Source organism: Hyperoodon ampullatus (assembly GCF_949752795.1).
Source record: "Hyperoodon ampullatus genome assembly, chromosome: 8".
Taxonomy (NCBI): Eukaryota; Metazoa; Chordata; class Mammalia; order Artiodactyla; family Ziphiidae; genus Hyperoodon; species Hyperoodon ampullatus.
Genome location: NC_136921.1, coordinates 2,227,080 through 2,242,135, shown reverse-complemented (window position 1 = coordinate 2,242,135; position 15,056 = coordinate 2,227,080). Strand labels below are relative to the sequence as shown.

At 53.3% G+C, this 15,056-nt stretch overlaps 1 protein-coding gene across 1 annotated transcript in view; it reads right to left on the bottom strand.

Moving 5' to 3' along the window:
- The window catches only part of HDAC4 (histone deacetylase 4), a gene marked incomplete at both ends in the record, with an annotated part of 189,087 nt that overhangs the window by 85,269 nt on the left and 88,762 nt on the right, over positions 1 to 15,056 (bottom strand). The window contains one exon of the mRNA XM_079709944.1: positions 8,024 to 8,174. Coding sequence (XP_079566070.1) covers positions 8,024 to 8,174 — 151 coding nt within the window. The remainder of the gene's footprint in view (positions 1 to 8,023; positions 8,175 to 15,056) is intronic.

Below are 15,056 nucleotides of genomic sequence, written 5' to 3'. Positions count from 1 at the left end.
TTACAGCCCCTGAAGCACCTTCTAAGTTGTTTTCCAAAATGCCTCCATACATGACCACCAAGTGCAACCCCATTGGCCATAGACCAGGAGCAGGTACCCTGTATCTCTATTAGTACTCGGGAGTACCAGTGAACCTGAGTCTCTATCAGTACTCAGGAGTACCACCCGATCCTGCGTCTCTACCTAGCAGTATTTGGGAGTACCACCTGACTCTTGTCTATCAGTACTCGGGAGTACCACCTGACCCTTGTCTCTATCAATACTCAGGAGTACTACCTTCACCCTGTGTTTCTATCTAGTAGCACTCAGGAGTACCACATGACCCATGTCTCTGTCTATAATAGTGTTCAGGAGTACCACCTGACCCTTGTCTCTATCAGTACTCAGGAGTATCACCCGATCCTGCGCCTCTACCTAGTAGTATTTGGGAGTACCACCTGACTCTTTGTCTATCGGTACTCAGTGGTACCACCTGACCCTGTGTCTCTAATAGTACTCAGGAGTACCACCTGACCTTTGTCTCTATCAATACTCAGGAGTACTACTTCACCGTGTGTTTCTATCTACTAGCTCTCAGGAGTACCACCTGACCCTTGTCTGTCAGTACTCAGGAGCACTACGTGCTGCAAAGGAGACGACTGACGGGGACCCCTCCGCCAGGTCCTTGATAGCCACCGGGACGTGCACTGGTTCTTCTCTCCAGTGATGCACCTTTACGTCCTTGGCTCACTTTTCTTTCAGAGTCTTCCTGTTGCATGTGTGGTGCTGCTGTGGGTCTGTGTGTACACTTTAAATGTGTAGCCTTTAGTGCGTGTGGCTTTTCTTCAGTAATACATTTATTGGCAGCCACCACATGCACATTTAAACCTCACACTAATGCTATAAGCGCCACATGGTCCAGGGAGGGCACTGGGGGTGGCAGCCCCAGGTGGGGGTGTTCTGACGCTCGGTCTCACCAGAGTCCTGGCTCCTGGCTCTGCACTCTGCTTGTACAGGCAAGGTTTGTCCTGGTCTCTCATTTCCCTTTAAAATGTGGATTATAGGGGCTTCCCTGGTGGCGCAGTGGTTGAGAGTCCGCCTGCCGATGCAGGGGACACGGGTTCGTGCCCCGGTCCGGGAAGATCCCACATGCCGCGAAGCGGCTGGGCCTGTGAGCCGTGGCCACTGAGCCTGCGCATCCGGAGCCTGTGCTCCGTGACAGGAGAGGCCACAACAGTGAGAGGCCCGTGTACCGAAAAAAAAAAAAAAATGTGGATTATATTCTGATGCTGTGAGATAACAGAAAACAGTGGTCTCTGCCCTGGTCCAGGCACAGAGCTCCTAAAATGCTTGCAATTTCCTAAGTGATCAGAGCATGAGTAGCATCTCTTGTTCTCATGGGGGCTCCTGGATTGGGGATGGTCACCAGGAAGACCAAGCCTTGATGAGAAGCTTGGCATTCTCAGCTCCACCCTCATGCTTCAGAGTAGGGAGAGGGGCTGTAAGTGGAGTTAGTAATTGATCATACCCACGTGAGGAGGCCTCCACAAAACCCCAACTGTATGTGGTTCGGAGAGCTTCCGGGTTGGTGAGCACATCTGCACCGGGAGGGGGACCCTGACCCCACCGAGACAGAGTCTCCTGTGCTTGGGACCCTCCCAGACCTCACCCTCTGTATCTCTTTATCTGGCTGTTCATCTTCCTATGGGACTGAGTCCTGAACCTGCGAGATCTGATGCTTGCTCTGGGGAGATAGTGTCGGAATAGAGTGAAATTGTAGGACACCCACCTGGTGTTGCAGAGAATTGCCTGTTATGGGGAAATCCTACACATGTCTGGTGACCAGAAGTGTCACGAGTGAAGTGCTCTGTGGGAGTGTGGTGTCTACGCAAGGCTAAAGGAGAAACACGAGACGAGAGAGCTGCATTTTTCTCAGCACTGGAAGGAAAAGACTCAGTTCTTTCTAATTCAGATGTTCCAGTGCTTGTTTTTATGGCATCTATTCTAGTTTATCCATTGTGATTTTTTTCCATTTCCTGGAAGCGTTGAATTTGATCTTTTCACTGGTTTGGGAAACAATCAGTTTCATTTTATCCTTGTTTTTCTGGTGTTGGATTTTCATTCATTTAGCGGTTTTCTATTATTATTTTTTCACATTTCACTCTGATGTATGAAATGAATTTTGGTGTATAAGACTCTACAAATATTTTGAGAAATTGCTCATAAATTGTTAATATCATTAGGGAAATATCTTTCTTGCCACCTTTATCAAATTCCAAATATATCTGTTATCATTCGCAAATTGAATTTCTGTCTGGCTATAAATAGGTCTGCATTAAAGGCAGCATCCCACTGTGGCCGTTTCATGATGGACTTCAGGGTCAGGCAGAACAAACCCCTTGGGAACAGGGTCCTCCACGCTGCAGAGGGACCTGAACTAGACCAGCCAGGGAAGCACAAGGAAAGTGCCCTAAACCGAGTCCAGAGTGCATCTCGAAGGGTCCATTGGGACACACGAGCTTTTGTCTCAGGCCTTCTCGGCGTCCAAGGAGACAACTCATCCTCACTCGAGCAGGGAGGCTTGCCCGAGCTCCATGTGTTATGTGACGTTGTGCGTGTGGGTGCACCAGCCAGCAGGCAGAGCAGCCCAGACCCAGGGTTACAGACCTGGCGACACCCAGCATGAAGGGCCACGGGAGTGGTGACCAGAGCAGGCGGTGGGAAGTGACTGGAGGTATAAAACCGCACCTCCGCTTCTGAGCAAGGCCCCTGGGTCCCCTCCAAATGCAGCCAGGGCTGGACTCGGACCGTCCTGAACACTTTCAGCCTGTCTGTCTCGTCTGAAAAATCACACTCATAGAAACACTGAAATCTGTGTATAACGTGCCTGACACGCAGCCCCCTGGCATTCCTGACAGCCTCTCAGTCCCAGGCGGACACCTGACAAAAAATGCAAAGTGTGGACCATGTCACAACACAAAGTGCCTCCCAACCAGGGAAAGGAGGTGGGGGGCGGGAGGCAGGGAACGGGGGGCACAGAGGGCCCTTTACAGCAGGGAGTGGGCAAGGTAGGTTCAACCCCGCCAGGAAAGAAACGGCAGCCAAATGAGGGGCTTGGTGTCTGGCTCCAGTGCGCTGGTAGTGCGGGGACGGGGCAAGGTCAACGAGGAGGACCACGACCCAGAGGGCCCGTCCGAGGAGCTGACCCTCAGGTCCTTCTGAAAGGACCGGGAGGAGTAAATGATGCAAAGCAGGACAAGAAGCAGGGTTCTCAGGGGGCAGGAGCCAGCAGGCTGGGGGTCAGCTGGCCCGACTGGCTCAGAAAGCCCTGTTGACGTGGATGCACTTTCCCCTGAAGAGCAAGCCACGCTGAGCAAGAGCTCACTCTCCCTGCGTTGGCCACACCCCAGGCTCACACCATGGGCTCTTGAGCTCCAAGAAGGGACAAGGACAGACGCCCAGTTCCAGCAGGGAGGGCACGTGCACGATAAACGCAGAGACGGGCAAGGGCAGCCGCCCTGTCCGGGGGGACGCTGGCCCATCACTGGTGGGGGCTGAGGTACCTCCAAGGCACCTACTGGGCTGGGAGGTGTACAGTACCCTTGTCCCCTGAGCCGCCTGCAGGGCCCTCACAGGAGGAGGTGTGCCTGAGGGTCCCCGGGCGGTCACGGACACACGTGGCTCTCGGCCAGCTCTAGGGTGGGTGAGTGCACCTTGCCAGGCTCTTATGGAGTCAGAAGAAAACAAACCCACGTCCCCAAACCCTGACTTCCTTCCCCATAAGATGACCTGGAAGGTTCCCTGACAGGGAAAGAATTCACAATGTAAGATGCTGATTTTAATCCTCATCATTCTAGTTATATACCCATCTCTCAAAAGATTTCTCCACTTTAAATGAAAGTTCCAGCATCAACAAAACACCTTCAGTAAATGAATACCAAGTGTTTCAATTTTTACTTAAAAAAATTAATTCCTGTTGATGATCATTTATTCATTTGACAGGCTTTACAGAGAACGTACTATGTGCCAGCACTGAACCAGCCAGCAGGGCTAGAGGTAAATAAAACCCAGGGGGAGCGATCAGAGGACAAGCCCTGGAGGAAGCCCAGGAAGGGAAGGGGGATCTGGGTGGGGCCCACCTGCTGGGGGCAGAGACCCAGGGGCTCAGCGGCCCCGGAGGCCCTGGAGCATGTGACACCAGACCCGAATGGGGACACATCTGCCAGGTTTGCGCCTCTGAGGAAGGCGCGACTTCCCCAGCAAACAGGGCAAAGAACTTCTCTTGGGGTCCGGTGTTCCATCTTTTATCTCCACCCTTTTGAGCCATTTTTTAGACAAAGTGAACGACTTCCCTCAAGCAATGGCACCTTCTTCCCCAACAGGCTGTACCTGTAACTAACAGTGAAAAACACGTAGTTGTATTAGTTCCAAATTGCCCAGAGGGTGAAGACTTGTCTTCCGTTGGATTTTTCCTTTCGGTATGAATTTAAAGACAGTGTATCGTAGAGTCTTAAACACGGTTAATTTAAATAAAACTGATTGAAGATGTGTGTTCGTGCTGAACAAGATGAAAATTGCCATAAACTCTAAGAATTCACTGTTCACAATTCACAAATCAATAGCATTAATTGGTATCAATAAGTACAAGAAAGCTGCAGAATTACTTAAAATTAAACGTACAGTACATGTTAAGTGTAACAAAACTTTTCATTAAATATTCAACAAGAAATTCATTTTTTTAAAAACCCCAAGAAACTAAACAACGGAAGCTCTGCACTGCCTTTTCAAACGCTTACAAAGTGGAGATGCTGGACGCCACGCGCGCGCTCCCCGCCCCACGCTCCATAAGCTGCCCAAACAAGACTCTTGTTCATCGCCGAGGCCCCGTGCACTCAGGAGCCCAAGCGGCGTCCAGCGCGCAGCCTGCCAGGCCTGCCTTCTCTCAAGGCCGCACTCTGAGGGCTGCACAGCTGACGCAGGCAGGCCAAGGGCCCAACTGTACACAGGCCGTTATTAATAATAAAACCCGACCACCCAAACCCACAAGCTGAAAACCGCCGGGGCGGCCACTGGGACCAGCTTGGAGGGAAGCAGAGAACATTCCTTCGCCCTGTCAAGGGCCTGCTCGGCAGGCAGCAGAAGTCATTTTTTACTTTAAACATGTTTTCTGAAGTCAAACCTTTTCATATTTTGTGAGGCTGAAGATGTTATTTTTATTGGAACTTTCTGGCAAACTAGGAGGAGTTACTGTAGACCAAGCTGGTGAACTGGGGTTTGCTGGCGCGCCGGGCGCACAGCAACTCGCCGACCCTAGCAATCTAAACCCTCCCTCCTCTGTAAACAACCATTCCCTCGCTCCAAAGAAAAGCACGTGTAGGAAGCACACTGAGGGGAGGGCAGGGAACAGGGGGCGGGCAGGGCACGGGGCCACGTCAGGGGCCAGGTGCGCGGGGCTCAGCAGGTGCGCTTTAGCTCTGGACCCCGTGCACCATCCTGCCCACAGCAGAGCCCCTCCCAAGGGCACCTGTGAGGACCGGGGTGCTGTCGTCCACGGGGCAGCTTCTATGGAAGCCATGGAGGGAGGCCACTGAGCCGCCAAGACGCTCAGGCCCCTAACCTGGGGAGAGGACATTGACCCCGACCCTGGTTCTCAGCCTCCACTGCACCTTAGAGTCGTCCCAGGAGCTTTAGAAATGAGAGCACAGGCACCTGTCCTCTGATCCAGATCAGTGCATCACGACTGGGGGGCTGGTTCCTGACACCGTGTGCTACAGGCTCAGGTATGGTCAGCACCCTGGCCACGCCCTCAGCACAAAGCAAGTGGTGGTGAGACCAGCCTGGCTGTGTGGACCAGCTGGGTGGGTGGCAGGGGGATGCCATGGGAGCCAGCAGGCCGGGGAGTGAGGGCCGTGAGTGTGATGGACCCCGTCTGGCACGTCAGCCCACTGTGGGGCCGCAAGGTGGCCCACAGACCAAGGTGCAAGCAGCCAACCCAAACCTGCAATTCCTCTTCTCCAGATGCCTTTCTGTCCTCGTTTCTGGAATCTCGACTGTGGGCCATCACTGAGCCTGTACATCACCATCTCACCAAATGGTGATCCAACGAGATGTACCATTCAGATTTAGTAATTACTTTCAAATACTAGTAGAAAAACTAGATTTCACGTGGAATAAAAACTCTCCTGACCTGCTTTCTAAATTGAAACTCTATCAGACAGTTAAAGTGAAAATACATTTAAAGTGTATTTATTTCAAGAGTGAAGTGCCGTAATAACTGGAAAAGCTGTTCATTTTATGTATAAAAACGACTAAGAATGTACAAATACTGGGTTCAAGATGGTGGAGTAGAAGGATGTGCGCTCACTCCCTCTTGAGAGAGCACTGGAGTCACAACTAACTGCTGAGCAATCATTGACAGGAAGACACTGGAACTCACCAAAAAAGATGCCCCACATCCAAAGACAAAGGAGAAGACGCAGTGAGACGGTAGGAGGGGTGCAATCGCAACAAAATCAAATCCCATAACCGCTGGGTGGGTGAGTTACGAACTGGAGAACACTTATACTACAGAAGTCCACCCACGGGAGAGAAGGTTCTGAGCCCCACGTCAGGCTTCCCAACCTGAGGGTCTGGCAACGGAGGAGGAATTCCCAGAGGATCAGACTTAGAAGGCTAGCGGGATTTGATTGCAGGGCTAACCATTTTCAGTAATTGAGGATAAAGAATTTTTGAGGTTTTTTGAGGTTAATATGTACTGGTAGGGGGCTTCCCTGGTGGTGCAGTGGTTAAGAATCTGCCTGCCAATGCAGGGGACACGGGTTCGAGCCCTGGTCTGGGAAGGTCCCACATGCCACGGAGCAACGAAGCCCGTGCGCCACAGCTACTGAGCCTGCGCGTCTGGAGCCTGTGCTCCCCAACGGTAGAGGCCGCGACGGTGAGAGGCCCGCGCACCGCGATGAAGAGTGGCCCCCACTCGCCGCAACTGGAGAAAGCCCTTGCGCAGAAACGAAAACCCAACACAGCCAAAAATAAATAAATATGTACTGGTAAAGTGCCTAAAGACTTCTATTTTTACTCATGAGCATCAGCAGAGTAAATCACCATATGGTCACGACACCAAATCCCGACACAGGAGAGAAATGCACATCCTGACTTATTGACACGCAGTATTAACAGGGGGCCAGTGCACTCACCTGAGCTCTGAGGTCTCGGGCAGAAAGGACCAGAGCCTGGGGATGTGAGAGTAGGTTCACTCGCCCCCCTTAGGTCCTGGGTGTATCGCTGCAAACGACAAACTACCAAAACAAAGAGGCCCAAATACACACGAGGGAGTGTTTCTTCAGCCACAACCTGGGAGGGACACAGCACCCTGCGGATGGAACGCCGAACTGCGTCCATCCTTTCGTGCGAGCCCCAGGCTCTTTGTCCAGCACTGACATGGGGAATTCTGCCTAATTTTCAAAGGGGGAACAGCACCCAGAAGAGTCCCCTGGCTAAGATCCAGTTGGGTGCCTCTCGGAGGATAACAGACCAGGCTGCTCTTCGCACAAGCACAGCCGCGATGGAAAGCAAAAACTGGGGTCAAAGGGCAAATGCGCAACCTGAGAGGTGGGTCATCGCGTCTCCTCTCAGCCAAGGGGCGTCCCAGCAGCTGCCACCTGGTGTTCAGGTGCTCACCGACACCCTCAAGACAAAACAGCTTTGAAGAAGTTAAGGCTGAACACACAGGTGAGGCTCACTATGCATCTGGGATGCTTTGTGGTCCTTAGTACTTTTTCAGCCCACTAGGAGTCTGCAAACGTTCCTGCAAATGCTTAAGTCAAACCCAAAGTGGGGCTGAATGGCCCCTGCAGCTCCCAAGTGAAGACTAAGCTGCAGAGCAGCCCTGAAGCTGGGGCGCCCGGAAGCACAGCCCCGGGAGGGACACCAGCCCGGTGGCTCCTGCCCCGGCTCCACTTCTGGGGCCCAGGCCGCGGGGCCACGGGGAGAGCCGCCTGGCAAGGGTGTCCACGCCGCCAACCCGCCGGCCCCGCCGCGCACTCACTCTCTTTGCCTTTCTCCTTGTGCTTGAGCTGCTGCAGCTTCTGCTCCCGCTGCTGCTTCGCCAGCTCCTGCTCCCGGCGGTGTCTCTCCAGCTTCCGCTGATGCTCCAGCAACTCCTGCTGGTGTTTCACGGCCAGCAGCTCCTGCTGTTGCTGCGGGCAGGGAGGGAGGAGACAGAGATGGTCAGAGCCTCGCCCCGAAGCAAGAATGACGAGACAGACACACGCGCGAGAAGATCGGCAGAGGGCCAGCCCACCCCCGCGCCACTGCGGCCGTGGGGACCCAGTGCCCTGCGCACGGCCCGCATCTCCAAGGAGGTCACCTCGTTCAGTCTGTCCAGGAAGCAGGGCTGCTCGGGGATGTCTCCTAACCACTCCACGCTAAACGCCAAACATGAAAATAAAAATGACCGAATTGCTAGAAGAAAATACGCCTGAAGATTTACGCAATCTCATATGTTGGGAATGCCTTTCGGAGAATGACGCAAAAGCGTATGACATGGTGTGGCCACTTCGGGAAATTGGCCCATCCTTACAAGGCTAAACACGCACCCACGCGAGACCTAGCAACCCCACGCCCAGGACTGACCCAAGAGATGTGGAAACACATCTGAGCAAAGCCCTGCACGGGACTGTGCGTGGCAGCTGTGCGCACGGCAGCCCAGCCCGACACACTCCAGACGTCCCTCAGACATGAAGCCAGTGGAAGAAGTGTGTGTCTGTACATGAGAATCCCACCCAGCAGTGAAAAAGAATAAACCGCACATATGGGAAAAAACACGCATGGGCTGCGAGACAAGCGAAGCGAGCGGGTCCAGCGTTGACAGGGCTGTGGGATACGAGACAGAGAAGAGTCAACATGCAAAGGTTCTATTTACATGAAGTTCTGGAACAGGAAATCCTAAGACATGGTGATAAAAATCAGAAGAAGGCTGCTTCTTGGGTGAGGCAGGAAGACGAGGCAGGAGGGAGCTGTGTAGGGTGTGGACTGCCTGACAGAGACAGCATTTGCTCAGATGCTCACGACTGTCAAAGCGCGGCAGACAGACACTCAAGGCCCGTGCGTTTCATCGTGTGTAAATGATATCACGTATTTTCAAAAATGACATAATTGACAACATAAAAAGTTACCTTCGTAATAAATACTGTAAGCAAAATTAAAATGCAAAAGATGAATGAGGAAACCTCTTTGCAGTGTTCGTGGCACAGAGACGGCCATGGTAAGTTACTAAGGCTATGGTAAGCAGCCCCTAAGAAGGTGAGCAAAAAGACCAAGAGATTCACCAAAAAGTGGTTAAAAATAAATGGGGGACAAGGGTTCAAGCTCACCAGCAATCAAACCCCACTGTCACTTATAGCACTGGAAAAGGTGAAAAAGAACAAGCCAGCCACGCGGACCGGGGGTGCGGGAAGAGGCTCAAATAAGCCGGCACACCGGACACCGGTTTTCCTCAAACCTCGACCAGCAAAAGCCCCCAGGGGGACGGTCTGTGCCGCCTCCTCCCGCCCCACGGCTCCCCCGTCCCCGTGTCTGCCCCCTTGCTCTCGCTCTCTCTCACTCGCTGTCTGTCTCTGTCCCCCTCTCTGCCTGCCCCTCGCTCTGCCTGTCTCCCCACCCCCGGCTGCCCCTGCTCTCCGGGGCTCCGGCCACGCGCACTTGCCACCTTGGGAAGGACCTGAGGACATGAGTGGGGTCGGCCTGGCTGACCGGCCACCTGCATGGAGCCGCCCTCGTGTCCCCCTCGCCGGGTGGAGGGACGGGCTGGGGGGGAGCCGGCAATCTGTCACCCAAGAGGCCCCGGGACTCTCCGTCGAGGACACTTCACCGGCGAGCGAGCTCCCCGTCATGGACCACATGTGTGAGACGCAGCAGGACTGAAACAGCTTTGTGGCCGCTCCCGGGGACCGCGGCAGACACCTCCTTGCGGCCCCGCTGGCCCACCTGGGAGCCTCCGCGGACAGCACAGCCGGCCTCCTGGCCTCCCAGCCTCCCGGCCCTGCTGCAGTGTAAGGGACCTGTGCCCACACGTGCAGCAGGGGACCCACGGCCCTGCCCACAAGCCCTGCCGTGAAGGGGAGGGGGTTCCTTTCCAGCTGGGACCACAGGGACAGAAAGGCAGAGAGGTGGGCGCAGCTAAACCCGAAACCCACACAGGAGGCAGGGGGAGGGAAGCGGCCGCGGGCCACCCAGAGGAGCCAGTGTCTGGACCCCGCGCAGCAGCTCGCACCTCCTGTGGGTGACCCTGCTCCTCGGCCGGGGCTCCCAGACCACCTCGTGCAGGGGCGTGGCCTCCAGGAGCGGGCACACCCAGCTCAGCACCCACCCGCGGCATCCCTGCACCCTGAGCGCCACTGCTGAGAGCTGTCTGTGGAAAACAAAATTACCTTCCCAACACCCGGCTCACAGGAATTCAGGGGCAGGAAGAAAGCTGCAGAGGCCTTGGGGGCGGCTGATTCCAAGAGCAGATCTCCAAGCCAGTTTCCCAGTTCTGCAGTCACTGCTGCCAGCAGTCAATACAATCTGGTTTGACCATGAGCTGAGCTTTGGTCCCTTCAAGCTGATGTCGCTGTGCGTGTCCATAAGATCAGCTTAAGAACTTTGCTAATATATTTCAAAACAGTGATGTTTTCTTCTCTTTTAAAAGGAAAACCGAATGACACCACTGGGACAAAAGAGTAAATGAGGTGGGGCTAAACCATGTCCCTTATTATTGTTAGTTTTCTTCCAGGAGGCACTACTCAGAGCTGCACTACCTGCTCTTCTCAGAACAGGGTCGCACACGAGGAAGGTACCTCCGCCAGAAGAAGTATTTGTTGATCTGTATGGATTCAGAGAATCCTGCCTGGGGGCCCCATGGCTGTGTCTGTGGGTAAAGGCCCCCAGCGGCTGTCACCAGGCCACTGCCCACCACTCTGGGATTCCACCTGCGTGGCCAGCCTTCAGAGACAGACGACTCAGAGGGCTCCCTGGTCAGGAAGCCAAGGCCGTGTCCTGAACAACAGATCTTGGAAGGAAGAACCTGGCCCTCTTGGTATTACCTACACCCCCAGATTGCCTTATGTACAGCCCCGGGTTCCCTTTCAACTGCTCAGTGTTCATTTAATGTGTAAATGACGCGCAGGCAGAAATTGGCTTAATATGGTCTCACAATATTTACTTTTCACCCAGAACCCAGAAGGAAAGTGAGATCTCTCAGCTGTCATTACAAAGAGACTAGAAACCACCACCCCAGACCCTGATGTTAAAATTCACAGGATGACAAAACTCCCAGAAAAACGATATTGTCATTGAGTGCAATTGGAAACCACAACTCTGATTCCCCAAAATGCCCCAGAGCACGACACTGTAAAAGCCTGGCATGGAGAGTGCAGAGCTGGGACTGCTGTGGGGACACGGGCCTGCCACGGTGAAGTCCACGTCCACCTGGGACCGGAACCCGGAAGTTCTGTGCATCAAAGGCCCAACAGGCTTGCGGTGTAGGTTTTTCAAAGATGGCCAGGGGGCTTCCCTGGTGGTGCAGTGGTTGAGAGTCCGCCTGCCGATGCAGGGGACACAGGTTCGTGCCCTGGTCTGGGAAGATCCCACATGCCACGGAGCGGCTGGGCCTGTGAGCCATGGCCGCTGAGCCTGCGCGTCCGGAGCCTGTGCTCCGCAACGGGAGAGGCCACAGCAGTGAGAGGCCCGCGTACCACACACACACACACAGAAACGATGGTCAAGGAACTTCTAAGGCATCACGTGGCCCACTATCTGAGGGAAGTACAGGGCAGATCCGATGACCCTCAGAGGTCACTTTTGATAGAGAGCATCTTCTCTTGGATGCTGATCTCCAGGCTCACGCGCTACTTGGCCGTGGTTTCTAGGGACCATTTGCAACTAAACTATTCTTCCCTATGGGGTCCTCAAAATGGAACCATGTCCATCTTTATCTCACTGGATTTCCTGCCTCAAATGGAAGAGGCACCCTCATTTCAGTACATTCAAAATCACTCTTCCCTCTGGCCTCATGGCACATCAGCATCATCAAAAGGTACCTTGGATGTGTCATTCATGTTCCCACCCAAATCTGGATACTCAAATGCCGCAAAGACAAAAGGTCAGCCATCAACATGCTGGTCAGCAAGAGGAAGGCCGGCATCACAGACACCCGGCACATTGGACGCTGCGGAAGCTGCAGACTGGACATCGCCGTGAGCGCTGGGGGGAGGGGAGCATGGAGGGGGAGGGGAGAAGTGATGGGTGAAAGTGGTCAAGGGAGAGCCTGGCCGGCCTCCCCTTCCTCCGCCCTCACCACCCAGTCTCCATTCGTGTGACACGCGTTTTCCTCCCAGGTGGGGTGCCTTGGAAGCTGCATCCCCTTGAGACCAGTGGCAGGTCCCCTCCGTCTGCAGGGCATCCTGGCTCCTTCCCTCCATGGGCTCACCACCACCGGGACACACTTCCTGTGGTGGCTCAGGGCTGACTGAAGACTCAGGCTGTGTCTGACCCCCTGTCTTCTCTCTGCATACAGTAGGTCTGAGCGAGCCCGTGAGGGTACTGGGCCAGATCAAAGGCAGTGTATTTATCAGCAAGAGCCAGTGAGGAGGAATGAGATAAAAACCATGTCGCAAGCCAACGCAAGAGACGGTTTTCTTTGTAGAACAAACTTCTGCAGCTGCCACCTTTGGAAATACACAAAACGACCCTTCTCTTCTACAACTGCAGGCAGCCTACAGCACAGAGGGCACAGTCAAAGGTGAGCAGGACGTCTTATAAAGCACGACACTCTCGTGTGCCACGAATGCTTGGTGGCAAAGGAAAAGCTGGGCCCAGCATGGCAGCTGGAGTGGCCATCAATGCCCCCTGGGGCAGCAGGTCAAACAAGGCCATCCACCTGCCCATAAACAACTTCCTAGAAACCCAGAGTGCCGGGTTTATGAGCAATTCCTGACCGTAAGCCCGTTAATTAGGCACAGACAGGTTCAGGGATGACGCAGGGCTTTGGGCTGCCTCGCACTTTCCCAGGTACCAGGGTTATGGCAACCTAAGTGCGTCCTTCAGGCTCATTAAAAGCTGCCTCAGGTGACCCGGAAGCCAGGGCCCCAGGTAACATCTCTCCAGCTACCTTGGACAGGTAATAAAGAGAGTAAACATGATGGCCTGGCTTGCAGTGCCATAAAACCAGGCTCCTTTCAATGTTATCCCTTTCCCTTCAAGGAAAAGAGTCACATGCTCAACTAAATAGCTCTTAAATCTCTCTCCTGTCCATGGAGACAGCACAAATCACACCAACAGATTTTATACACACACACACACACACACACACAAATGTATACAAATTCAGCCTTACTAGTAAAAAAGGACATGCAAATAAAAGAGTAGAAATCGTTTTTAGTTTTTGCCCATTAGACTGGAAATACCCTGTGAGACCTGGGAAAGGGACATCCAGGCTGAATACAGCTTTGGAAGGAGCAGGAACTCTTCCGGAGGGCGGCCCGGTAAGATGCTTTAAAATGTGTAATGTGCACACAGTATTTTTCATCTGAAGCGATTTATTCTGAGGAGACCTGCCCAAAGGATGGGGCCTGCAGTCTGGTCCACAAGCAGGAACTGTGGAAGATGAGCCCCCACCTCCCAGGATGGCACCTGACAGACAGACGTGTCAGGACCGGTCCCCGCCATGCAGTGTAGACAGGGAGGCTGTAGCACCAGGGTCACGGGATTCAGCCCCGACTTTGGACTCTGGAAGCTTCGGAGCCACAGCGGGGCTGGCATCCACGCCGGGAGCGTCCCCAGGTTCCTCGCCCGCTCACAGCCCGTGAGCCTGGTTCCGGCAGGACGGACCTGTCTGAAACCCCTCCCAGCGCAGGGGTTCTTCATGGGGTGATGAAAATGGTTTGGAACCAGACAGTGGTGATGGTTGTACCATATTGTAAATGTACTAAATGTCATTGAATTGTACACTTTAAAATGGTCAAGTGATGAGCTTTATGTTATATGAATTTTACCATGATGAAAAAAATGAGTAAGGGAAAAACTAAGTATTTTCCATAAAGAAAAGGGGAAAAAATGAGCAGCCACTTTTCTCTGGGCTCCGTCGGGTGAGAACGAGAACAGCCCTGAGACTGAGGATGAGCAAGGTCCCTGAGTGTGTGCCCCAGGCCCTCAGGGGTCCCTGGACGGCTGCTGGGGACAAAGGCAGAGCCTGGGTTCTCCTCCACGCTCCCCCCACCCTACCTGATGGGCATCAGGAGAGAGCAGCCTGCATCGGCAAAAGAAACGGGCAAATTCACCTGTGATGCAAATGATCAGAACCCTGATGAGCACTGGAAAACTACAAAACAGCTCAGGTGGTGATTAAATCATGTCCAGCACCGACCCTGCTAACAACCTCTTCTAAGAGAAAAAGGCCAGGTCTCTCCACACAGGACCCAGAAAAGGCCTTCTGTCCTTGGGGAGTCACCTGCTGTTATTTACCTCTGCAGCCCAGGAGTGTGGCTGCCTGATCTGACACCACAGGAAAATGGTTACAGGCCTGGAGAGCGTGCCTCCCATGCAACCCTGAGGGAGACCCCAGCACAGGGAGGAGAGGGAGGCCTGGCTTTGCCTAGCTCTCCTGCAGGCCTCACACCCAGGGCAAGCCCTCACCCAGGGTCCAGCCTCAGCCACACAACCGCAGTCCATGGCGTGGGCAGGGCCCCTCATGCACGTGCTGTCACAGATAACTTTCCAAGATCCCAACATGGTTACAGAAGTTTTAGTCAATGCATTGAAACAAAAAGGGAGGAAACAATTATAATTTGCAGATGACATTATTGTCTACTTAGAGAACATGAAATAACCAATTACAAATTTCTTATGACTAAGAAGAAAATTCTAGACATTGGTTGGCTAATAAATAATAATGAAATCAAGGGCTCTACACTGACAGTGATCAAGTAGAGAATAAAATGAAGAAACATTCTATTCATAACAGGGGAAAATATATAAAATACCCAAGAATAATTAAATATAAAATCTACAGTCCTTATATGAAGAAAATAAAACAAGACTTT